Genomic DNA, 20692 nt, shown 5'->3' with positions numbered 1-20692 from the left:
TGCAGTCTACACCCAGAAGGCAGAACTTAAGGATTGTTTGAACAAGATGTCACCTAGGGAGACAGTATCATGGAAGAATGCAGCACACACTGACTGATAAAAGCAACCCTTCCAAGCTCAAGGCATTGTAAGAGTTAATAGGAGTGGGATGCAGTTACCATTTCCTATCAAGTTGACAGTTTGGCATTCAGTATCAATACAATCTCTGAATGAACTGAACAAGTACTGTGCCTCTGCTCTATGAATTTGGGAAATAAATGCACTGAAGTGGTATAATCACTTAATATGCTCAAAAAAACCCCTCTTCATTTGATTTGAAAACAATCTGGGCTCCTTCTCAGCGTAAGTCTGGTATCTCTTAAGAGTTAATCTTGTAAGCATTTTCAAGTTAAAGGGCTAGAAAGAGGTTGAGAGCTTAAAAGTTTCATGTTAGATCTATCCTTTAAAGGTCAGCATTTCAAGAGTTAAGGGTTCTACAGCAATATCAACTCAACCATGCTGCAAAGATAAGCATCTTTTCCTGTCCTTGATGAATGCATCTAGACTTCAGGTCCATGAAGAATGCTGCTAGACTATTTCATTCAGCATTAGCTTTTTTTCATGACCCTCCTACAAACTCTGTAGTTCAGCTACAACTGTTTCCTGTCCCAGTGTTAATTCTTATCTAATTACATTGAACTTGCTGAATTTTAAGAAACTTATTTCTTTTCCTGCTGCTCCTTTCTAGCTACAAAGTTAACACTATTCTGCGGAATCTGAAGCTCTTTTCCTAATGTACTTAGACAAAACAGAATAGTTTACATAAATTTAACAAGAAAACATCACATTACTATATAGCACTTAATTAACGAGCTGAAAATATATTCAAGTCTTGAAATAATTCTCTGAGAAACACCATTCAGATGATTTTAAAAGTAATGCAGAAGTTCTTTCAACGGCTTACAAGCTATTTTCCAGGCTCTCCCAAAACCAGAGCTATTGCCCCCCACAAGACAATTTGCTTATGTGCTTTACCTACGTATCAGAAAGCTGTGCAGAGATAGTCAGCAGTAAAAGGCCTTAGTCTTCACAAAGCCCTAGTATCCAAGTCAAGACATACAAGCAGACTTGCCTATCCAGGATACAAAACCTAAAATTTTCTCTGAGGCAAACAGAAAATTTTGAAGTTTCCAAATCCTTGAAAGAGCTGACAAAGGGCTGATCATTTTTTAACTGAAGGAACCCACTTGTGCATAACCTACCAAAAATAACTCTCATTTAGGAAGATAACAGAAGCCAAAGGATCAGCTCAAACACACATCCAGCATTATTCAGTCAAGAAGCTTTTGAGAAACCCAGGTGAAAGCACTTTTTCCAAATATCTCAGGTTGGTGGGGCTGAAGAGAGGGAACAAAACATCAAGGCAAAGGTTTTGGGTGCACACAGTACAACTGCATTTCTGAGGGGATCCAAGCCTTCTTCTAGTATCTTTAGACTGTGTCTAAAGTATCCCTTAAGTAATCTGCTCAACATTGTGCTGAAGTTTGTCTAAAATCCAGTTGTAGGTATACACACCTTGTCTGGGCTGCTGGTTTTTGGAAACTAGTTATCTTAAAGTGATCTGCCTTCTTATAAGCAAAGTTTAATATACAACCTTAAATTAAATTCTATTTTCTGTAAGTTCTATTCTATATCAGAAGCAGAAGTTAAGTCCTTTGCAGCAAATGATTGTATGTTAACACTTATCCATCCAAAGAAATCTCTCCATCTACTTGTGGAGGGTGAGGATGCAGGGCACAGATAAAAATAGATAGAATGAAATAGTTATTTTTTAAATTTATTTGCAGCATGGTAACTTAGAGACTGGTGCACATAGTATTAGAAGTCTTGAAATTATGTTTACATATCAGTATGTTAGTGAGAAATTACTTATGTCTGTATTCTGAAGTGGCTAATTCAAATCAATTCAGGTAAGCAAAACATTATATATAGCTTATTTTAAACATTTGCTTCAGATTGCAACAATGTTACATACAAAGTACTTAAGCCAATTTTATTTTCCAGTTTAAAGTCATAGGATCCTTCTAGTATATTTTTACCTTTTTTCACATAAAAGTATTTTAAAAAGCCACAGTGAATTATATGTGGGATCTTCAACATCTCAAAGGGTTCAGCTCAGCAATGTCCCTCCCCCTGGATTTCAAACCTGTATTTTCTTTATTACAAAAGACTTATTTTATTACAGGTTTGTTAAAAGAAACTATACGAAAACCAACTTATTTCTTTTTATCCATTGTGTTAATATTTAGCCTTTACCATATTGTTTAGTGAAACACAGTAGTGTGCTATTAAAACATATAAAAGGCAAATCTCAGTTCTAAGGAGCAAACATTTATCAAATAAAATATGGATAACAATTACATAGTGAAGAGGGATGCTAACAGAAGGGTATATGGTAAAATATCTACAGCAAACTACTCAGTGGTACTACCTCTGCAGAGCCTGAACCACATTCTTGAGACACCAAATAAATTCAGAACTGGGCTCCTTGTATAGCTGCTTCATCAGAAGGTTGTCACCAAATTGTGCTAGAGAGAAATACAGTGAATTGTCCGAAACATTCAAGCAGCAAACAAGAGGAACTGTAACAACTCAAATCCAAAAGCCTTTTTCTTATCACATTGCATTCAACATTTTTCTCCTTTCTCACTTTCTTTTGGCACAACAAGTTTTTTGGGCTGGTGGTGGTGTAAATTATCTTGCTTTCATTTCTCATATTAGTTTCCAAGGCCATTTAAATACAACAAAGTACAAAGGAACAGCCAATAAGGTACAGTTCTTGCAAAGTGAATTCTGGATCTGTATGGAGTCAGCAGACTACAGCAATATTTTAGATTAGGTGGGAGACTTGTGTTACTGAGTGGCAAGAACAGGAAAAGTCAAGTGAAACAAAACTTTAAGCAAGCAAACCACAGAGATTGGCCTCATTAAAGAAAATCCTATTAAAAGTCTTACCAACTTAAAGCTAGGCAAAGGCGGCATCTTCTGCTAACAGCATTACTGCTGTGACCCACAACTAGAAGCCTACCACATGCCAGTGTACTGGTCCCAAACTTTTCTTCACCTGATAATTCTTATTCTTTTCAGAAGAAAGGGGCATGTAGTAGTACCTGAAAACTCTGCATTTGCAGAAGTATATGCGTCTCAGCAAGTAACAGTGTATACTGTGAGGACCAGTAATTTCAACTCTTACTTCTTAGGGTGCATCATTGTGTTGACAACCAAGTATCATTTCTGGCTTTCAAAACTGGTTTCACTTCAGAAAATGATTTTACTAGAAGATCTGTTAGCAATGAACTATGAAAGTTTTCTACACAATTGAAAAAAAAGCCATTTTTCCTGCAAGATGCATCTGACATTACAATTGAAAAATGCTTGCTATTGCATTGTAGTAACATTGGCATAAGACAAACACATCTTACATTGTCCATCTTCCTTGCATCACACCTACTTTGACAAGGACTTCTAATCAAAGTGAATTTACCTACTGATTTGATTTTACCCTGCATCATGGTTCCCTGCCCTGCTCTGTATGTTTATTTCTAAAAGATAACTGCCACTGCTTGAAGAGACCAGGAAACAAACCAGCCCCCACAGAATGGGGGGAAACATACAATTCTTTTCATAACACTACTCTTGTGTATCATTGCCCCAAATAAGCAAGTCTCAGACATTTGATTTGGGAACTATTTCATCAGAAGACAAAATGAAACACTGGGTATCTTTTAATTTGATAAGGAAGACAGTTTAGTCTGTTTTCTTTTTTAAAAGAATCACCCCCTTCTTCCCCCCACAAAACCCCCCAAACCAGACAAACTAAAATTCACTGCCATGTTACTACAGCATAGCTCCAGCATTTCCTTAAGGGGAAGATGATTTCTAGGGCAAACAGAAATCTCTTCCTATTTTTTGTAATAGTAAAGAAACTGGAGCTGTCCCTTTTATGGTAACTCTTAGGAAATTTACTTTTATTAATTTAGAGCTCCCCAATCAAATAATGTATTTAAAATAACTTCTGAATAAACAACTCAGAAAATCCAGACTGCAGATAGCTTCCAAACAAATTCTTTTGGTTCCCCAATACAAGAACAGTGGATCTCCATTAAACTATTTCACACCATTTGCTAAAGAGCTATTACCACATTTCAGTAGTCGTCCCTCTCCCTCCAGTCCTACCAAGGGCAATTACATGCAACTTTAAAAGCAAGCAGTTAAGTAATACCAAGGAATCGATGATTGTCACAATGCAACAGAATATTAAGGTCAGTGAATAATAACTGATTATTTATAAAGAACACTAATTTCTATTAAAGCCTGCTTTTCCAAATATAACCAGAACAAAAGCACAACAATTCTGTAGTGTACCAAGTGTATATTTCAATTTACTGTATGCAGTCTAACAACAAATTTGGTCATAATTTACCAGATATACATAAATGATTTAAGTAGTAAAAGAAGATTCAGTTCCAAGAGAATAAGTTCATACCTAGAGGAAAAAAACCAAAACCAAAACCAAAACAAAACAACAAAAAAAAAAGAAAATACATTAAGAATGTAGAGCCAGGTCCAGTTTCTAAGCATTAAGTGAGCAGTATCCTAATAAAGCAGATTTAGGTGAATTTCAGATATATATATATATTTATATATATAGACAGATCTACCAATTGTAAACTATGGTTTTAAAGGGGATAAATGGGATGGAAAAAATCTTTATGCTATACTTACATATTCACAAAGCAGAACATTACTTTAACGTTTAAAATATTTTTTCATTCATATCATCTTTGCCCAACTAATTTCTACTTTGGACCCCACCAGAATTACACATTACTCATTTCAGTCTAGAACAATGAGAATAAGATGTATTCTTCAGTGTAAAAAAAGGCACCCCCCCCTCCCCCCCTCCCCCACAAAACTAATCATCTGTCAGGTTTACAATGTTGTGGAAACTACCAATGAAACAAGTGGATGATAAAAAAAGCATTTTAATTCCCATATAACTGTAATTCAAACTTATCTCAGCTTCAGTCAACAAAAACAATGTCTTAACATTATGTTACTGTTCTACTGATGTAAAGGACAACAGTAAAGCTCGTCTCTTTAAATACATACCAACTTTGATCAGATGGAGCACCATTAAGATTCTGTCTGTCAAAGCATTAAGTTCAAAGTTATCCACACAACTAGCATAATTTAGTTACCTGATATAAAATAGGAAAAAATATACTCATTTTAAAATTAAACAAAGCTGAAAAATATGGTGACCCTCAATTAGTTTTTATACAGTACTGTCACACTGGCCTAGCTATGTGTCATGATAAATGCTCTGCATATTTACTCGTGACATAATAGTACATCAGATTTATTGTTCCAATGATTGCCTGAATTCATTTGCCTTTAGGCTAGACAACACAAAGGAGTTCAAGATGAAGGTGTAATGCCCTCCCCTCCCTATGAAAGAGGCCTGAAGTCATTGGTACAATATTACAAGCTTAGGAAAAAACCCACATGGCTACAAAAATTCAAGTTTCAACACCTCCTAGAAAATTTGAAATAAAGAGTGTAGGGAGCATATCATCCTGAAAAGTAGACAACTCAAAGAGCATTATTTTGCTTTGGACTTTTTGTTTTTCTTTAAAAAAAAAAATCCAGCAAATTAAGTCAACAAGTTAAATGTAATTGGTTTATATTAAACACTAGCAACAACCCATTAAGTACAAAAGAATAAAAAATAGTTTGTGTTCATTTTAATGACGAACGATGGGCACAATAGCCTAGTGTCCAATTCACATCACATAAACTAGCCAAAAACTGGACAAGTAAGAAATTATCAACCAAAAAGTTGTTTAATATGACACTTTCTCCGTTCCTTGTATTTTTATTGTGTGGGACTGAGGTATACACCAGGGAAATCAAAAGTTTGAGAGGAGGGGGGGGCCTTAGAGGAGGGAGGAAACATTATTACATCAGATACCTTTTAGCATGATTATCTCTTCTGACTAAGTGGCAGAAGAGTTACCCATGCTCTCATCATTCTATTATTTTCATTATTGGTCATTCCTTCTGCAAGATCATTTTGGAACTGATGAATCAATAACAGCCTTCTTGAAAATTCAAAACTGTGAAGAGACACTAAATTAATGCCATTATTAACTTCTCCAGTGCTTATCACCTATACCACCTGCCACCATAGAGCCAAAAGTTTTAAAACCAAATTTCAATACAGTGTTGGCATTATCTTTGATGCATATTTAAATTATTGGCTTTCACCTATCAGAGTACGGGAGAGGTAAGGTTTGTATGGCAAAGACATGCTTGTGGAAACAAGAGCCAATAGCCCAAATTAGCTTAACTGGTTCACTGACAAAGTACGAGTGGATTTGGGAAACCTGTCTTTGTATTTCCATAAGAAGTTGCAATTTTCTTCATTCATGCTAACAGATACATGAATGTGTAACATAAGTACAGTTACTACTATGTCTGAATAGGACCCAAGTAGCTATATCCTATAAATAATAAAAAATACATTTTTCTTTTGATAACTGACTGTAGATGTGAGGACTCTGTATAATTCAACCAAATGGTTGTATGCTGTACAGTCCTGTGCAAATATCATAAAAAAATTAATAATCCTTTTTTGCTATAAGGCTTTGACCCTACATTTTTCACAGCAACATAACTACCACCCAGCCTGTACCATATTTTGCAAGCCTTCAGTCCAAAAATTCAAATAGTCAATCCATATAGTGTCCATTTGCGGCACCCTGAAGTCATATGCTCTGTCAGTCATCTAAAGGCATACAAACTTCCCCAGATTCATCCCATCGAGACTGGTCATTCTGTTCTTCTACATCATCACCAAGCTCCTCATCACCTTCTCCCACTTCGTTTTCCTCATATTCTTCATCCCTAGGGAAATCTGTGTCCTGCACCTGGTCTGCTCCCTCTTGCCCTCCAGGTTGAGATTTATCTGCACAGTCTACACAAACCCCGTAACGTCGTGATCCATGTCTTATTCCAACGCTGGCTGCTAGCATGAAAATCTTCTTACACACCATACATTTATACTTCTTATCCTTTTTATGCACCTATGGAAGAGAAATATTAACAGCTGAAAATGCATGTATCAGGTTGCATTTGCAATAGTACTAGAGAACTACTACTAATAATAATTACTAATACAAAAATTCATTTTTTGACCTCTTCTGAAGGATGCCCCGACACCGTTCAGAGAAAGAGAAGTACTACTAGAGGTCCATTCTGACTACGAGCTATTGCCCACAACCAAACTAGCTGCTTACTGTTCAGCAGATAGCTGAATAGCTGCCTGTTCTGTAAATAGGTGAGTGTTAATTTTATGACTACTCACTGTACAGAACAAGACTCTGAAAGGCAATGGGAACAGTATAAGCACTTATATTGCACACAGGATCATAACTCATTTAGAAAATCGCCTTTACAATTTTAAGTCCTAGAAAAATTAAGAACAAGCTGGAACTGTAAATTCAAAGAGCAAGATCCTTCTTCCACGACAGCTCCCTCCCAACACAACCAAACCCAACATCATCTTTCCAGGTTCCTTTGAAGAATTTTTTGTCTTGTATGTAAGAGTGAGCTTGCGTGTAAAATTAGGAGGCTGCTATTGACTAACTTGACTAAACATAAATTTTAATTTTTAATTTGGGGGTATGTTATTTGTACAAGTAACTGAATTCAGCAACCATGTATAATGGTTATCATCTTGGAAAAAATTAAGTTGAAGGCTTCCTTCTTCTATTGGGGGTCCCCATAACAGATTACAACTATGTGCTTAAATATCTCATTTGAGGTCACATTGAAAAAGTTGCCATTTTAGATAAAACAGAAATTATCACCCAGATGAGGGAAAAAACCCAAACCCAAACAAGGTCAAGATACAAATAGTTACCTTAGTCCCACTGTATAATCTGTACAGCTGATACTACATGTGTTTTCCTCAGCCTCTAGACTTGTTATGATAGTGTTTCACACAAAGCAGAATGTTTGAGGTTTCTGTTGAATGGCGGCGATGGGGGAAGGTGTTCTGATTCCATCAGGGAGAGCACACTTCAGTTAAAAGATAAAACACCGGGCTGGGCTGAGCTCACTCTATAGCTATTTTCAACCTGTCTGACTTCATCTCCTTTCCTGAAGGAAAAAAAATCTTCAGCTACAAGACCTCATCAGATACTGCAGGACAGAAACCTGAAGTCCCACTCTACCTGGTAGACTGACTACCACCCACAGTTGCTATCTTCTCTGGTGAGCCACAAAGGAAGAAGTAGAGTAGCTGCTGGGATGTGTTACACAGAATCACACCAATAAGGTGATAATGACCTAACCTCCTCTGCCCAGCCACAGAGCTGCCCCGTACCATCACCACCTCCATCACTGCAGTCACCTACAGACACTACAGAACAAAATGTCCTTCAGACTCGGTAACATCATAGGTACTCCTGTCCCTTCAGGCATCTAAGCCTTCACCAGGTGGTATGGGAAGAGGAAGAAAGGCAGCAGTAGCAGAGTGGAAAGATGTGTATCCAAGATGAGAGAAGTCCAGTGGAACATAAGAAAGATGCTGGTTCTAAAATGTAGGAGCTACTAACATATGTCTTTCCTATCTGTAGAGCAATTTAAGGAATACTTAAAATTACTATAGCGGTCTTAAATTTATATCTTCTAGAATTATATCCTGATATGACTCAGGTTATTATTTACTTTTAATATTATTACTGGCTAACAGAAAGTCCATTTCATGATAGCACAAGCTAGAAAGGAAAGTTAGGAAGCCTTACACCAAAAGCTCTTTTCTGCATCTGCATTAAAACTTGGAAGCTCACAACCACTTTTTCTACTCACTGAGGAACAAAAAGCCAGCTGCAAGGAGGGTATGGAGACTTATGGAACACCTTCAAGAGGGAGCAAGGTGGTCCATTGATTCTCAAAGGACTGAGGAAAGCTACCAAAATGGAGAAGTAAAGTGCAATTTACCCTGTTCCATGTACTAACCTATTTTGAGTATCTGCAAAACATGTTGCAAAATGAGTTTTCTAAAATCACAGCTTGGAAAAATGTTATTACCTTCTCACCACCAACATGATCTTGCTTTTATTACGCCCTGAAAACACACTTTGGATTTTATACAGTAAATATTATAAGGAAGTCTTAATTTCCTTACAGACTAGATACAAAGTACCTGAAAAATACCCAAGACAGATAATACTTTCTCTGGTTCCTCAGATAAACAGTACTCAGGTCAAATCCTGAGTAATGCAACATGCACAGGACAGGGTAAGCTCACCTGCTGATTATGGTATTGGTAGAATGCAAGTCAGAAGGACATTTACTTTCTGCATCTCAAGTATTTTTGTATTCCTTCCTAAATCTTAAAGTAGATAGGATACTATAGCTTTGTCTAGTTGTGAAATAAGTATTTCAGAACTACCCCAAGATATTGTGTAATTGCTTTTTAAACAGGGTGTCCTCACAGAAAATGGTGATGCAGCATTATAGAACAAGAAGATGTGCTATTCTATTGCAGTAACACTAAGCCAAAATTCCCTTTCGTTATCTACAGAATACTTACATATACTGCATCTCTTTATCACATCACTTTGAAAATCATCTTGAAATTATCTCATCAGAATTCCAGTGACTGTCTTAATTGATACTGCATTTTCCATTAAGAATATAAGAGGTATAGTTATCACAAAGAGATGTTTATCTTCATACATTAGATTAAGATAAAACAAGTTACATTATGGCAAATCAGAGAACAGTGTTTCTCTCAACTACCAAAACATGTGAAACAACTATAAAAACCCACTCGTACATGCGCATACACACACTCTTGAGGTTACCTACCAAGGAATGTCTCTTTACATGCTCTCTTCGAGTAAACAGCTTCCCACAGATGTCACAACTGAAAGATCTCACGCCTGTGTGAATGAGCAAGTGTCTCTTTAGTGTTCTTCTGTATTTGGCTACATAATTACAGTGTGGACACTTCAACTTGTTCATGATTAAAGCAGAGGAATCGCCTACAAGATAATAAGTCATCAGGAGAAAAGATGATGAAACACAAAAAACTATTTCAATATGTTCTGCCTGGTGCACAAAAATAAACAGGTGCCAAAACAATAAAGCACCCACATGACTTTTCATCAGCCAAATCAGGACAATGCCTGCCTGCAGAAACCACAAATACTGGTAGGTTCTGCATGTATGATCTTGCTAGAAAAATACCTACTTGTAACCGAAGAATTTTTACTACAGAAGTACAGATCAATTCTTTGAAAAGAAGTCTTATTTCATGAGTCAGAGGAAGTTAGCTCCAAATTAGCAGTATTCCATTTTCTAGAGGTCACCTATACCAGAACACACTTTATTCTGGATTAGAAACACTCTAGCTCTGTGGCATTTAGACAGTTACAATCTTCTCCCCCAATATTCCATTTAGAATTATGTGCAGGAAGTGCCTGCCAAGATCTGACTCTACAAATAAGTAAAAAAAGAAAGTATAATTAAGCAAGAATTAATATTGACAGAAGGAATAGAACAGTAAGAGGTAGCATAATTCTGAAATAGCTAAAAAGGGAAGTTATTGGTTCAGATTTTAGCTATTCTCTAACCAAAGTCTATTTTGGTCTAACAGTAGAAGAAAATAAAGAGAGCAGAAAAAAAACTTCCGGAAGCAGCAATATCCCACTTCTTCCTTATGAAAGAAGAGAGCTATTTACATATCCTTGGACCAAGGATAACTAACATAGCTTGCTCAAAGGATACGTGCAAAACAGGTTTACTACAGCTGCCTATTACTGTGTGAAATAGAAAAGCATAGGATGCTGTGACAGGTACAAAGAAGTCCACACAGGAATACAAGGATTATTTTGCGAATAGGGTACCAAGTCAACTTACTACAAGTGACATAATTTATGAACATGATCATAACTATCTAGAAGCATCCAAAAAGCACTGGCTAAGGCTACTTGATTATATACATAAGTTTCTAATGTTCATGCTGGCAGGAAGAAAACAAAAGTGATTGTGTGCTATGTGCATGGGACTGCATGCCTATACCTAAGATGCCTCCTCCCAGCTTCAAAATCCATCATAACATGGAAGTTAAATTTTGCCTGTATTCAAAAGTTTGCCTTAGTATATCACATAATGGCTTACATGAAGAAAAATAAGTTCAAAAAATGTTTTAAATAGCAGTCTTACACACATCAAGAGGGGTATGACAGAAAGGCAGACATCAGGGCTGTAAGATATATGGGAATTTAACGGTTTAAGAACAGGCAGACCTCCTAAGACCAGAGTTCTAATCCCTTGCCTGCTAACGAATTTCACCTTCTGATGACCCAATTCCTTCCACCGTAAAAAACCAAAATATTTACAGTAAACCATAAACCACATCCCAGTAATAGCTCAAAGCTACAGAGAGAAGAGGTGGGCATTACTATTACCCAGTCCTTAAGATCCTCTTTTTACTGAAGATTTTATGTATTTTAAGAATCTAGCAACAATTATTTTAGATGTGGTGTGGTTTTTGGTATGTTTTCAGACAGAAAAATAATTACGGATAATTGCTTGCTTGAACTATTAAGAAAGGCACATAAGCTGTGAAAGGGTAGGTTATACAACATAGGTTTGACTGAGGAGGGCTTTAGCTGTGGCTCCATTGAATTCAAAACCTTTTATTTTTAATAGCAAGAAGTATGCTCTGATGTCTACTCTGATACTCTGACAATTATATTTAACTTCATAACTTCATCATCCAAGCGTTCAATTCCGAAGCCCATTTATCTGTAATTAGCTTACTGGGGGGGGGAAGCCATCAGATCATTAAAGACCTCAGGTATCTTCATATTCAGGCACAATACAAGAGCTGATATAAAGCATGTTCTGTTTTTACTTTTCCATACATTTGAATTCCTTTTTCTCCCTCCAAGGAAGTACTCCTATCTACATTATCCAGAAAGGCAAATGATATGGAAGGAGATTATGTAAACACTTAATCTTGTAAAGCTCTAAACAAATTAATCAAATATTACCAGCAGTGACACAGAATATAAAGAACACCTATCAGAGTCAAAAAACAACCTTCTCTCCATCAGATATACTTGCCATTTTCCCAAGCTTCTTTTGGCCAAGATTCTGGCAGCAGTCCATACTTGAAGTCACTTGAAGTACCCGGCAGCAGTCCATACTTGAAGTCACTTGAAGTACCCGGCAGCAGTCCATACTTGAAGTCACTTGAAGTACCCGGCAGCAGTCCATACTTGAAGTCACTTGAAGTACCTATTACAGACACAGTCTTACTTTAGCTTCCTAGGTTCTAGTAGGTCATGCTGTTCAGCAAAATATATATCTCCTTTTTAAACTGTGATTAAGAAGTTTCAAACCTTAAAATAGTAATTATCTTTTTTCACATAATCATCAATACTGAAATGAAGAAATAACTGCATTCCTAATTTCACTGGAATTAGACCTTTCAGCTACTCTCCACAGCACCATTTCTTCTGCCCATCCTGAGAAAAATTCAAAGCCTTTTTCATACTACAACAACTTTTATCGTAAGGATATTTATTCTCTCACTATCATCATGACAGGGATAAAAAGTTTTCCACTGGATTCTCTTTACAACTGCTTTGTGCAGTGACTTCATCTGGTCTACCACAGGCAGCCTAGCTCGTACAAAAGTAAACATTTTCTACAGGAGGTTTGATTTTCTTTACTGCCTTAAAATATCTCAGTGGTATATAAAGTGCTTTAAATACCTTTATTTACATAAAGTATCCTACAGCTATGTCTAAATCCTTTTTTGAATAATCATCTCCATTACTTTATAACCACATCAATTCAAGACACCATAATTACTTGGAACATACCATCTTAAAAGACTAGTTTGCATATTTACATTTGGTCTTTAGACAAGCTCTTCATGCAGTTTGCATGGTCTTTGTAGCTTTTTTTCCTCTTTAAAAGAGCAAAATCTTTCAGAAGTAAATAGTGCCTTAAGATGACTCTTGCTTGTTGAATTCTGTACTTTTGTAACAAGAATTGCACGAGTGAATATGGAATCACTATTACACAGCACAGAGAAAAGAACTATAAATAGTACACAAGAAAGTTGCACTACGCATTTGACAAAATCATATTTGTGGGGCAAAGACTCTTCTGGCAAGAGTGCAAATCAACCTTTCCCCCAATCCCCAAGACAGAAGTTTGTTGGAAAACATGAACTTATAAACCATTACTTTCCTCACAGGCACACAGTTGTTAAATAAACAAACTGCAGTGGAAACTGGCAGATTTCCTTTTATTTGTCTGGATGGTGCTCAGGTCCTCACATTGGATTCCCAATGTCACTGTTGTGAAGGGCTTCAGAGGAAATAGATATATTTTTACTTTCAAGCCTGAGGGTTTACATTTTAATAGTCCAAAGACTTTTTCCTTTGTCCCTATACTGCTCATTCTAAGGATTTTTCCGGGAAAGGAAGTTGTCTTAGTGTAAATTAGAATTTCATGCAGCTAGTGGTAAGCCGCATACTGAAACACTCACAACTTACAGTTTTACTGGGGGAAAAAAAAGTACCAATTACAAATCCTCACAGCATTAGACATATACAGTAGTTTCATTTACTGCTCAGGCAGTGTTACGGTTGGCAGCAGTGGTTTCATCTGCAACATAGGACAACAGTTCAAAAGGAAATCAATTAACAAATAGGAAGCTTATAACTCTATCCTAACTGTTAGACAATGGCAAATGATAAGCAAAGCTGGATCCCAACTGCCAAACTAGGTATTCCACTGGAGCTTTTAAAAAGCAGAGCTTGAGTGGATGAAAGAAGAGAAATCCCAGTATTTTAGCTCATCCACCTAGCTATTTTGGTATACAAAGAAAGAAGGGGGAAGGGAATAAATCTCCCTCTCCTTTAAGCAACAAAGTAGAGAGGAAAATATTTTTATATTGTTTTAATTACTGACTCCAATAGCTGTTGTTATGTCCAAAAGAGGCAAGAACTCCTTACACTAATTTGGAGCTATGGACTCCAGCAATGGCATCTCACAACAGCTCAAGGAATAGAACACAGATACCCTATAGACATGCCAACTACACATTCCTTTGAGGTGAGCAGTAAAACTTCCTTCTGTAATATACAAGAAAGGATTAGTGAGGAAGCAGTTCTGGGCAAGAGCAAAGATGACTTGACCTCAAGGCTAAAAGCCTCCAAATTAAAGCAGGCTTCAGGCTCTAGCAGAGGAAAAAAAAATAAAACAACTTCTATAATCTGTTTAAAATATTAGACCTTTTCTTTATAGGCTTTTCCCCTCTAATAGAGCTGTCCTGTCTCTACTTGACCAGTGGAAGATCAGTGATCAAAATATTTAATCATTCCCCCCCCCACCCCGTTATGGGAAGAATATCTGTAAGATAACAGACCAAGCCTTTACTGCTCACAGATGTAATGTATATGCTGTGTACAGGCAATATTGCATAGCTTCCTTCAAAATAAGCATACATCAAAGACTGACCATAAGCAAGAGTTGTACCAAGCTGAACACATTTATAACACGGTCACTTTGACAGTTTTTCGGGACCCAAGAGAACACAAATTGAATTTCATTAGGAACATTTATGCTCACAGCTGGTATTGAAGTTTGAGGGAAGTTAGGAACTCAAATCCCTGCATAGGTCCAGATCTTGGCATAAGACTTGGCATAGAGCCAAATAGACTTAAAAGCTGTAGTCTACTGGGGATAATAGCTATTAAATTCTTCTACTTCCAATTTGAAGAGAAAACCTGTTATAACATGAAAGAACACCAGCACAGATACCACAAGAGATAAGAGGCTGCTACGGACACTTCAGTCTCTGCACAGTACAGGACTAAGCAGATCATAATTAAATCTAATGCTTATTCTTAGAATAATTCGTTGACCTAGAAAACCTGCTTTCTAGATTAAGCACACATATAATGTGTTCAAAACAACAAAAAAAGGCATTTTTAATGTCTAATGGCTAATCCAAACAGGAAAACCATGAATTATATATAGACTGGGAACTGGAAGTGCTATACCTAGCCTCTACTAGTTTCCCCAGGTGGACATACAGCCTACAGTCAGATAAGCTTCTTAGTGTAGCTGGGCCAAGTATAAGATATTACAGACCCCTGTGGCTCATAACATCTTTTCCCATTCCTCCTCCCACCCAGGCTACTGCCCCCTGAAGCCTGCTTGCAAAACTACAGGTACAGTCATCATCTAACCTGTTCCTGTCAACTTAATTACAGATGATTTTGATAGACCGAAAGCAACTACATATGCAGTTGTACTGGTAGACTGGGTGTGGGTACAAAGGGGGAAATACAGACAGCAGTGAAAAAGGTGGATTTTTTTTTTGTTTGGTTTGTTTTTTGGTTTTTGTTTTGTTTTTTTTTAAAAGAAAGAGGGTAATTAGAAGCAATAATATTCTGTATCTCCAAATCAGGTCATAAGACCACAGCTTTCCTCTGATCTAAGGATAACTTTTTACAGTTTAGTTGATTCCTAAAAGAGGTGTAAGTTAATAATTCAAATGTCAATTAATCTCCAACATCTACCCATTGTTCTACCCTGCATGGAGAAGGTTTCTATCAGTAACCTGATCTTAGCAAACCCAAAATAATAAAAATAAAACAGAATACAAGCAAGTTGATTAACTGTCAGCACTAAAATTTTCAAGATGTCAATCTGAGAAGAGATAAAGACAATCCAAAATACAATGAAGTGGTTGTGTAGGCTTTTACACAACTAACAAAAACTTTATAGAAGGATTTTGTGTGTGTTCTCAGGAAAAAAGATAACCAGAAGTCAGACACACTGGTTTTCAGTTTTGAAGGCAAGAGGTAGGGGAGTATCACCAGAAAGAAAATGCATCTGAGCAGAAGCATCCTTAGTCTGACAAGCTTTGCTCTTTTTCTGTAACCAGAAATATGCTGATTTTTTGGGAAGAAAAAGAGACATTACTGAGTAGGGGATGATCAAGGAAATTAATGAGAAGATCAACAACAGAAGCCATTGAGCAGGTAATTATAGAGAGGGATATGGATGCAGTGCGCTGAGGGAGAAAATGCAAAACTTCGCATTAGATACAGTTGTCTAATGAACTCAACTTCTGTTTTCTTTATACATATTAACACTAAAAACAGTGCCAAGAGAAGAGAAAAAGGAATACTATTGTTCCCCACCAGATTTTCTGACATTGACTGCTCATTCAGATCAATTAAAAAAGACAGAAAGTAGACAGGATAAGCGATTAGGCCGTAACTTTCAAGGATTGTAAAGAAAGCAGCGGTAATCTACTGATACAATCTGGATTGCTATTAGAGAGCTAGATTTGTTGCTTATGTTAGGTAACATGACAGAAAAACCAGCACTATCAAGACTGGCATACTGAGAAGGAAGGGAAAGAAAATATATTGTACTCCATTTGTTCCCAGAGTATTACTCACATCTTTAACCTTGCTTCTGAGAAGGGTCAAAGCACATTACTTCTCAACTGCCTCTTGTAACAGAAGGCTCAGACAAACCTAAGACATTTTGCCAAAGCAATCTTACTCATACTCTATGTACTGCTCCCAATTGCTCTTAATTTTTACTGTTTCTCATTCATGACAAAAAAAAAAGGTTTATTGCCTTGACTATGGAGGCAGATCTATTATCAGCTAACCCTGCCAGATGACTATCAATTGATGCCAAATATATCACCCACTTGCTTTTTCAACTTGCTTATCATATACTCCCTGAAAAACTCCCTGAGAAGGGGCGACACTCACATTGGAAAGCTATTTTGCTGATCTCTCTTCACAAAGGTTAAATCAGTGCAACACAAAATAGTGAGAGCTTTTCTCATCCAGATCATTTATTTCTGGGGAGTTATTGTTCTCAGGGACTATCACAGACTCAAACAAAAACTTTGGTCTTAAGGGGCTGCTGAAGGTCACCTAGTTCAACCTCCTGCTCACAGCAGGCTAACTTCAAAGCTAGACTGTATGTTGCTTTGGACCTTGCCAAGTTTTAAATATCTACAAGGATGGGAGATTCCATAAACCCTCCAAGCAATCTGTTCCAACACAACCGCTCTCATGGTCAACAGTGTTCTTAATATACAGCTGGAATTTCCTTAGCTGCAGCTTGTGACAACTGACTCTTGCCCTTTCACTGTGCACCTCTGAAAAGCACCTGAGTTCGTTTTCTTTGTAATCCCTTTAAGGCGCCATAAGATGGCAGGTAGATCCCTCAGCCTTTTCCATACTAAATAAATTCAGTTCCTCAGCCTCTCCTTGAACAACACGTTCTCCATCCCCCTAACCACCTTAGAGTGCCCCTCCACTGCACTCCCTCTAGCTTGCCAACATCTTTCTCTTCATCTTGTCTAAACTAGGCACCACCAACTGGTGGTTCAGCTGGCTGTCCACAAGGATCTCTGATTCTTTTCCATGGAGTTACTACACAGCCACTCAGTGCTCAGTTTGTACTGATGCACAGGGCTGTTACTTCCAGATGCAAGACTTGACATTTGTCTTTGCACAGCATCTTAGAGGTTCCTCTTGGCCAATTCCTATGGACTGTTGAGGTCCATCTGAACAATAGCCCAGCCTTGCCTTTCAGTATATCAACCACTCCCACCAATTTGATGTAATCTGCAAACTTGATGAGAGTGTCTTCTGTCTTACTATCCTGATCACTGATGAAGGTGTTAAACAGTTATGAGACTCAGTAAGCTATTTTCAGGAAAATAGCTCTTCTTGACTTCACTGTCAAGAAAATACCTTCAGCCATAAACTTCTGGACTATGTTGTGAGCTCAAGGGCCAGATCATGAACACTGCAAACAGGTCAGTTTAAGGATGTACCTCAAGAGCTTTCTCAGGTAAAGTATTCAAGAGATAACTCAAAGACTTTCTAATATAAACATTTCACATCCCCTTTTCATCAAGTCTTACATTTAAAGTGTTAATCTAAGCATGACTTTCAAGCAGATATACACCTAAAAGGCTGCACTGAACTCCTAATGACTGACTGGCACTTAGGATTAAGATCCTTCAATACAGTAAAACACACCCACCATTCTAGATGCTCTGGTAACCAAATTAAACGTCATGGCATTACGTTCTGCTCCTATTTTCTTGCTAACTCTCTGAGAAAGTGACTACAGAATAAATCCAGTTTCTCCTTAATGAAGGGGTAAAAAAGCATCCAATTAAAAAAAAAAAGGAAGATTAAGTTTATTCCCATCTTAGCCCTAATATAAGGGTTCTCCACACAGTAAAGCCATTAGTTGCTTTCTGCATCAGCATTAGATAACTGCTATTGCTATCATTTTATCAGCTACACATTGTAGCTTGTAAATGTATTTTCTTAGAAGAAGAATTAAATGTCAGCTTGAGGGTCAAAATATAGAAGAATCACCGTGCATTATTAAAGACCACCGATGTCATTGTAGTTGAGATAAATACACCAAGAACTGATATGGGTCTTCATTGGTATTGATTCTTATGTAAAGACATAAGCACAGATACCATTGCTGCACAGACGCTCTTTTGGTCCAAACAACTTTTTATGCTAAAACAGTTGAAAGGAAATGCTAAGGAGATCTTCACTTCATGTGAGCTTCTCTAATCACAGGCAGTCTTAGAAGCAGTAGCGTAATTGAACAAAACCCTTGTGTTGAACTGGCATCTCGGTATCATTCATTCCAGACTTAATTTGCCAAAGCCTAACTTTGTCCAGGAGTACAAAGGGATTTTGTCTTTACACTGGGCTTTGAAGAAAATTAAGGTACAAGACAGAGGTGCAAATCTGTAAAAATACCAAAACATAAAGGAAAACAACCAACCCTTACAACAACAACAAAAAGCAACCCAAAACCCCCAAAACCCAAAACCAGATACTTCCTTAGGAACTCTGCATACTACGATCTGGGAGTACATGACAAACTAAGCTTGCCAGACGGGTGTCATGCTCTCCCTGCAAAGTAACATGCAACATTACACCCTAAAGAAAGGGGATCAACTCAAGTCACAAGCAAGCAAATGTGTAAAAGATTGGAAATTTTACACAGTTCATACTTCTCATGCACATAGCCTGACCATGAAAGACAACTGCTGCTTAAACAAAGGGTTGGTTTTTTTTCCCCAGTCTTAAAGATTCTATCCCCTCAACCCCTCCTGCCACCCCACCCCGAGAATACCAGAAGTGACTAAAGTTCTGCAATTGTGGCTACATTTTTACAGTAAAAATGGCAACTCTGATTTTGCTAACTCCCCTCTCCATTGTTTCCAGTATGACAGGATGAAGCTTGTAACTAACCACACCAATGAAGTCTAGTGGTTAAAGTGAAATTGTCTGCTAAAGCTGTACTCCCACAAACACATATGTACTGCAAATACTACAGTGTGCTTTAGGGTAAACGCATAGTATAAGCTTGCTATGCTATAATATTCTACATTTTGTATAAACTTTCTACACTATGAACACATTTCTGGTTGGATATATTTACTGATACCTGTCAGAAATTGGTACAAGTAAGAAATGCTGCCTGCCTCCCTCCTCCACTCCAAAAAATGACTCCAAGTTCTGTACACAAGAATTCCAGAACATACACAGAGAATAACTGGTTGGGCAGCAAGCAAAACAACTCGGCAAGGAAAGAGAACCTGAAAAGGAGAAGCTGAAGGAATCATCTTTTAGTCAAATTACATGCCACTTAAAACCTATTCTACTCAGCTACCAACACTGAGGATGATCTATCCCTTCCATGAAATTTAAAAAAACCCAAAAACCCAAACCCACCACCAACAAAAAAAACAAAAACAAAAAAACCCAATCAAAACCACAAAACCCCCCCAAATCACACAACACACTAAGACTGCTAAGCCCAGATTAATGGAACAGCAATTGATCAACTCATACTTCTATAAACTCTTACATGACAAAGTCACTCTAGCATAAGAGTGCTCTCACAGGGAATTATGGTGGTGTAACTGAATTAAATAGGCCTACCAACACAGAAAACCTACAGCTTAAATAAGAAACCTAAGATCATTTTTCTGTACCATATATGTCAGTGAAGGCATAAAGGATATTTTAAGAACTCCTTTAGCAGTCTTTTAGCTTCATAAATATCATACAGGAATGGACAGGCATGTGAAGACAAGCATGTAGGAGATAAGAGGGCTGTGGATAAAATCAAGACTTTATTTTCCAGGGTAATTACTATCTAGAAAAAAAGCTTTTTAAAGGAAGTTGTACTGTAATCTTCTTGATAGTTTAAGAAAGCTCCACACTACTCTGAAAATTAGCTACAATCCAAAAGGATCTGAAACATCTGGAGTAAAACCACTTTCACTACTCAGCATGTAATAAAACTGATTAGATTTGACTTACTGAGCTACATCTTTGAGATGCAGGAAGGAAGCTAGCTAAAGAAATAGCACAGCTAACTTCTGTGGCTGGAGTTACGCCCCCAAATGAATCAAGAAGAAATACAGCCCCTGGTTTTCTTTATTTATGGAGCTGCTGCCATTATCATCGCTATTTCATAAATGAGGTAGCAGAAAAATCAGATCAGCAGTCCAGACTGATAA

The 20692-nt window shown here is 37.3% G+C and overlaps 1 protein-coding gene across 1 annotated transcript in view; it reads right to left on the bottom strand.

The window, feature by feature from the left end:
- Positions 1 to 1800: 1800 nt before the first annotated feature.
- The window catches only part of ZBTB10 (zinc finger and BTB domain containing 10), a 33386-nt gene continuing 14494 nt past the window's right edge, over positions 1801 to 20692 (bottom strand). Inside the window, exons 3-5 of the mRNA XM_069779564.1 lie at positions 12187 to 12360; positions 9922 to 10097; positions 1801 to 7127 (exon numbers count right to left, since the gene is read on the bottom strand). Of these exons, the coding sequence (XP_069635665.1) occupies positions 6822 to 7127; positions 9922 to 10097; positions 12187 to 12360 (656 nt within the window). The 3' untranslated portion in view covers positions 1801 to 6821. The remainder of the gene's footprint in view (positions 7128 to 9921; positions 10098 to 12186; positions 12361 to 20692) is intronic.

This window comes from Haliaeetus albicilla, chromosome 3 (assembly GCF_947461875.1).
Source record: "Haliaeetus albicilla chromosome 3, bHalAlb1.1, whole genome shotgun sequence".
Taxonomy (NCBI): Eukaryota; Metazoa; Chordata; class Aves; order Accipitriformes; family Accipitridae; genus Haliaeetus; species Haliaeetus albicilla.
The sequence above is the reverse complement of the archived record's forward strand: the minus strand, read 5'-3'. Positions and strand labels throughout refer to the sequence as shown.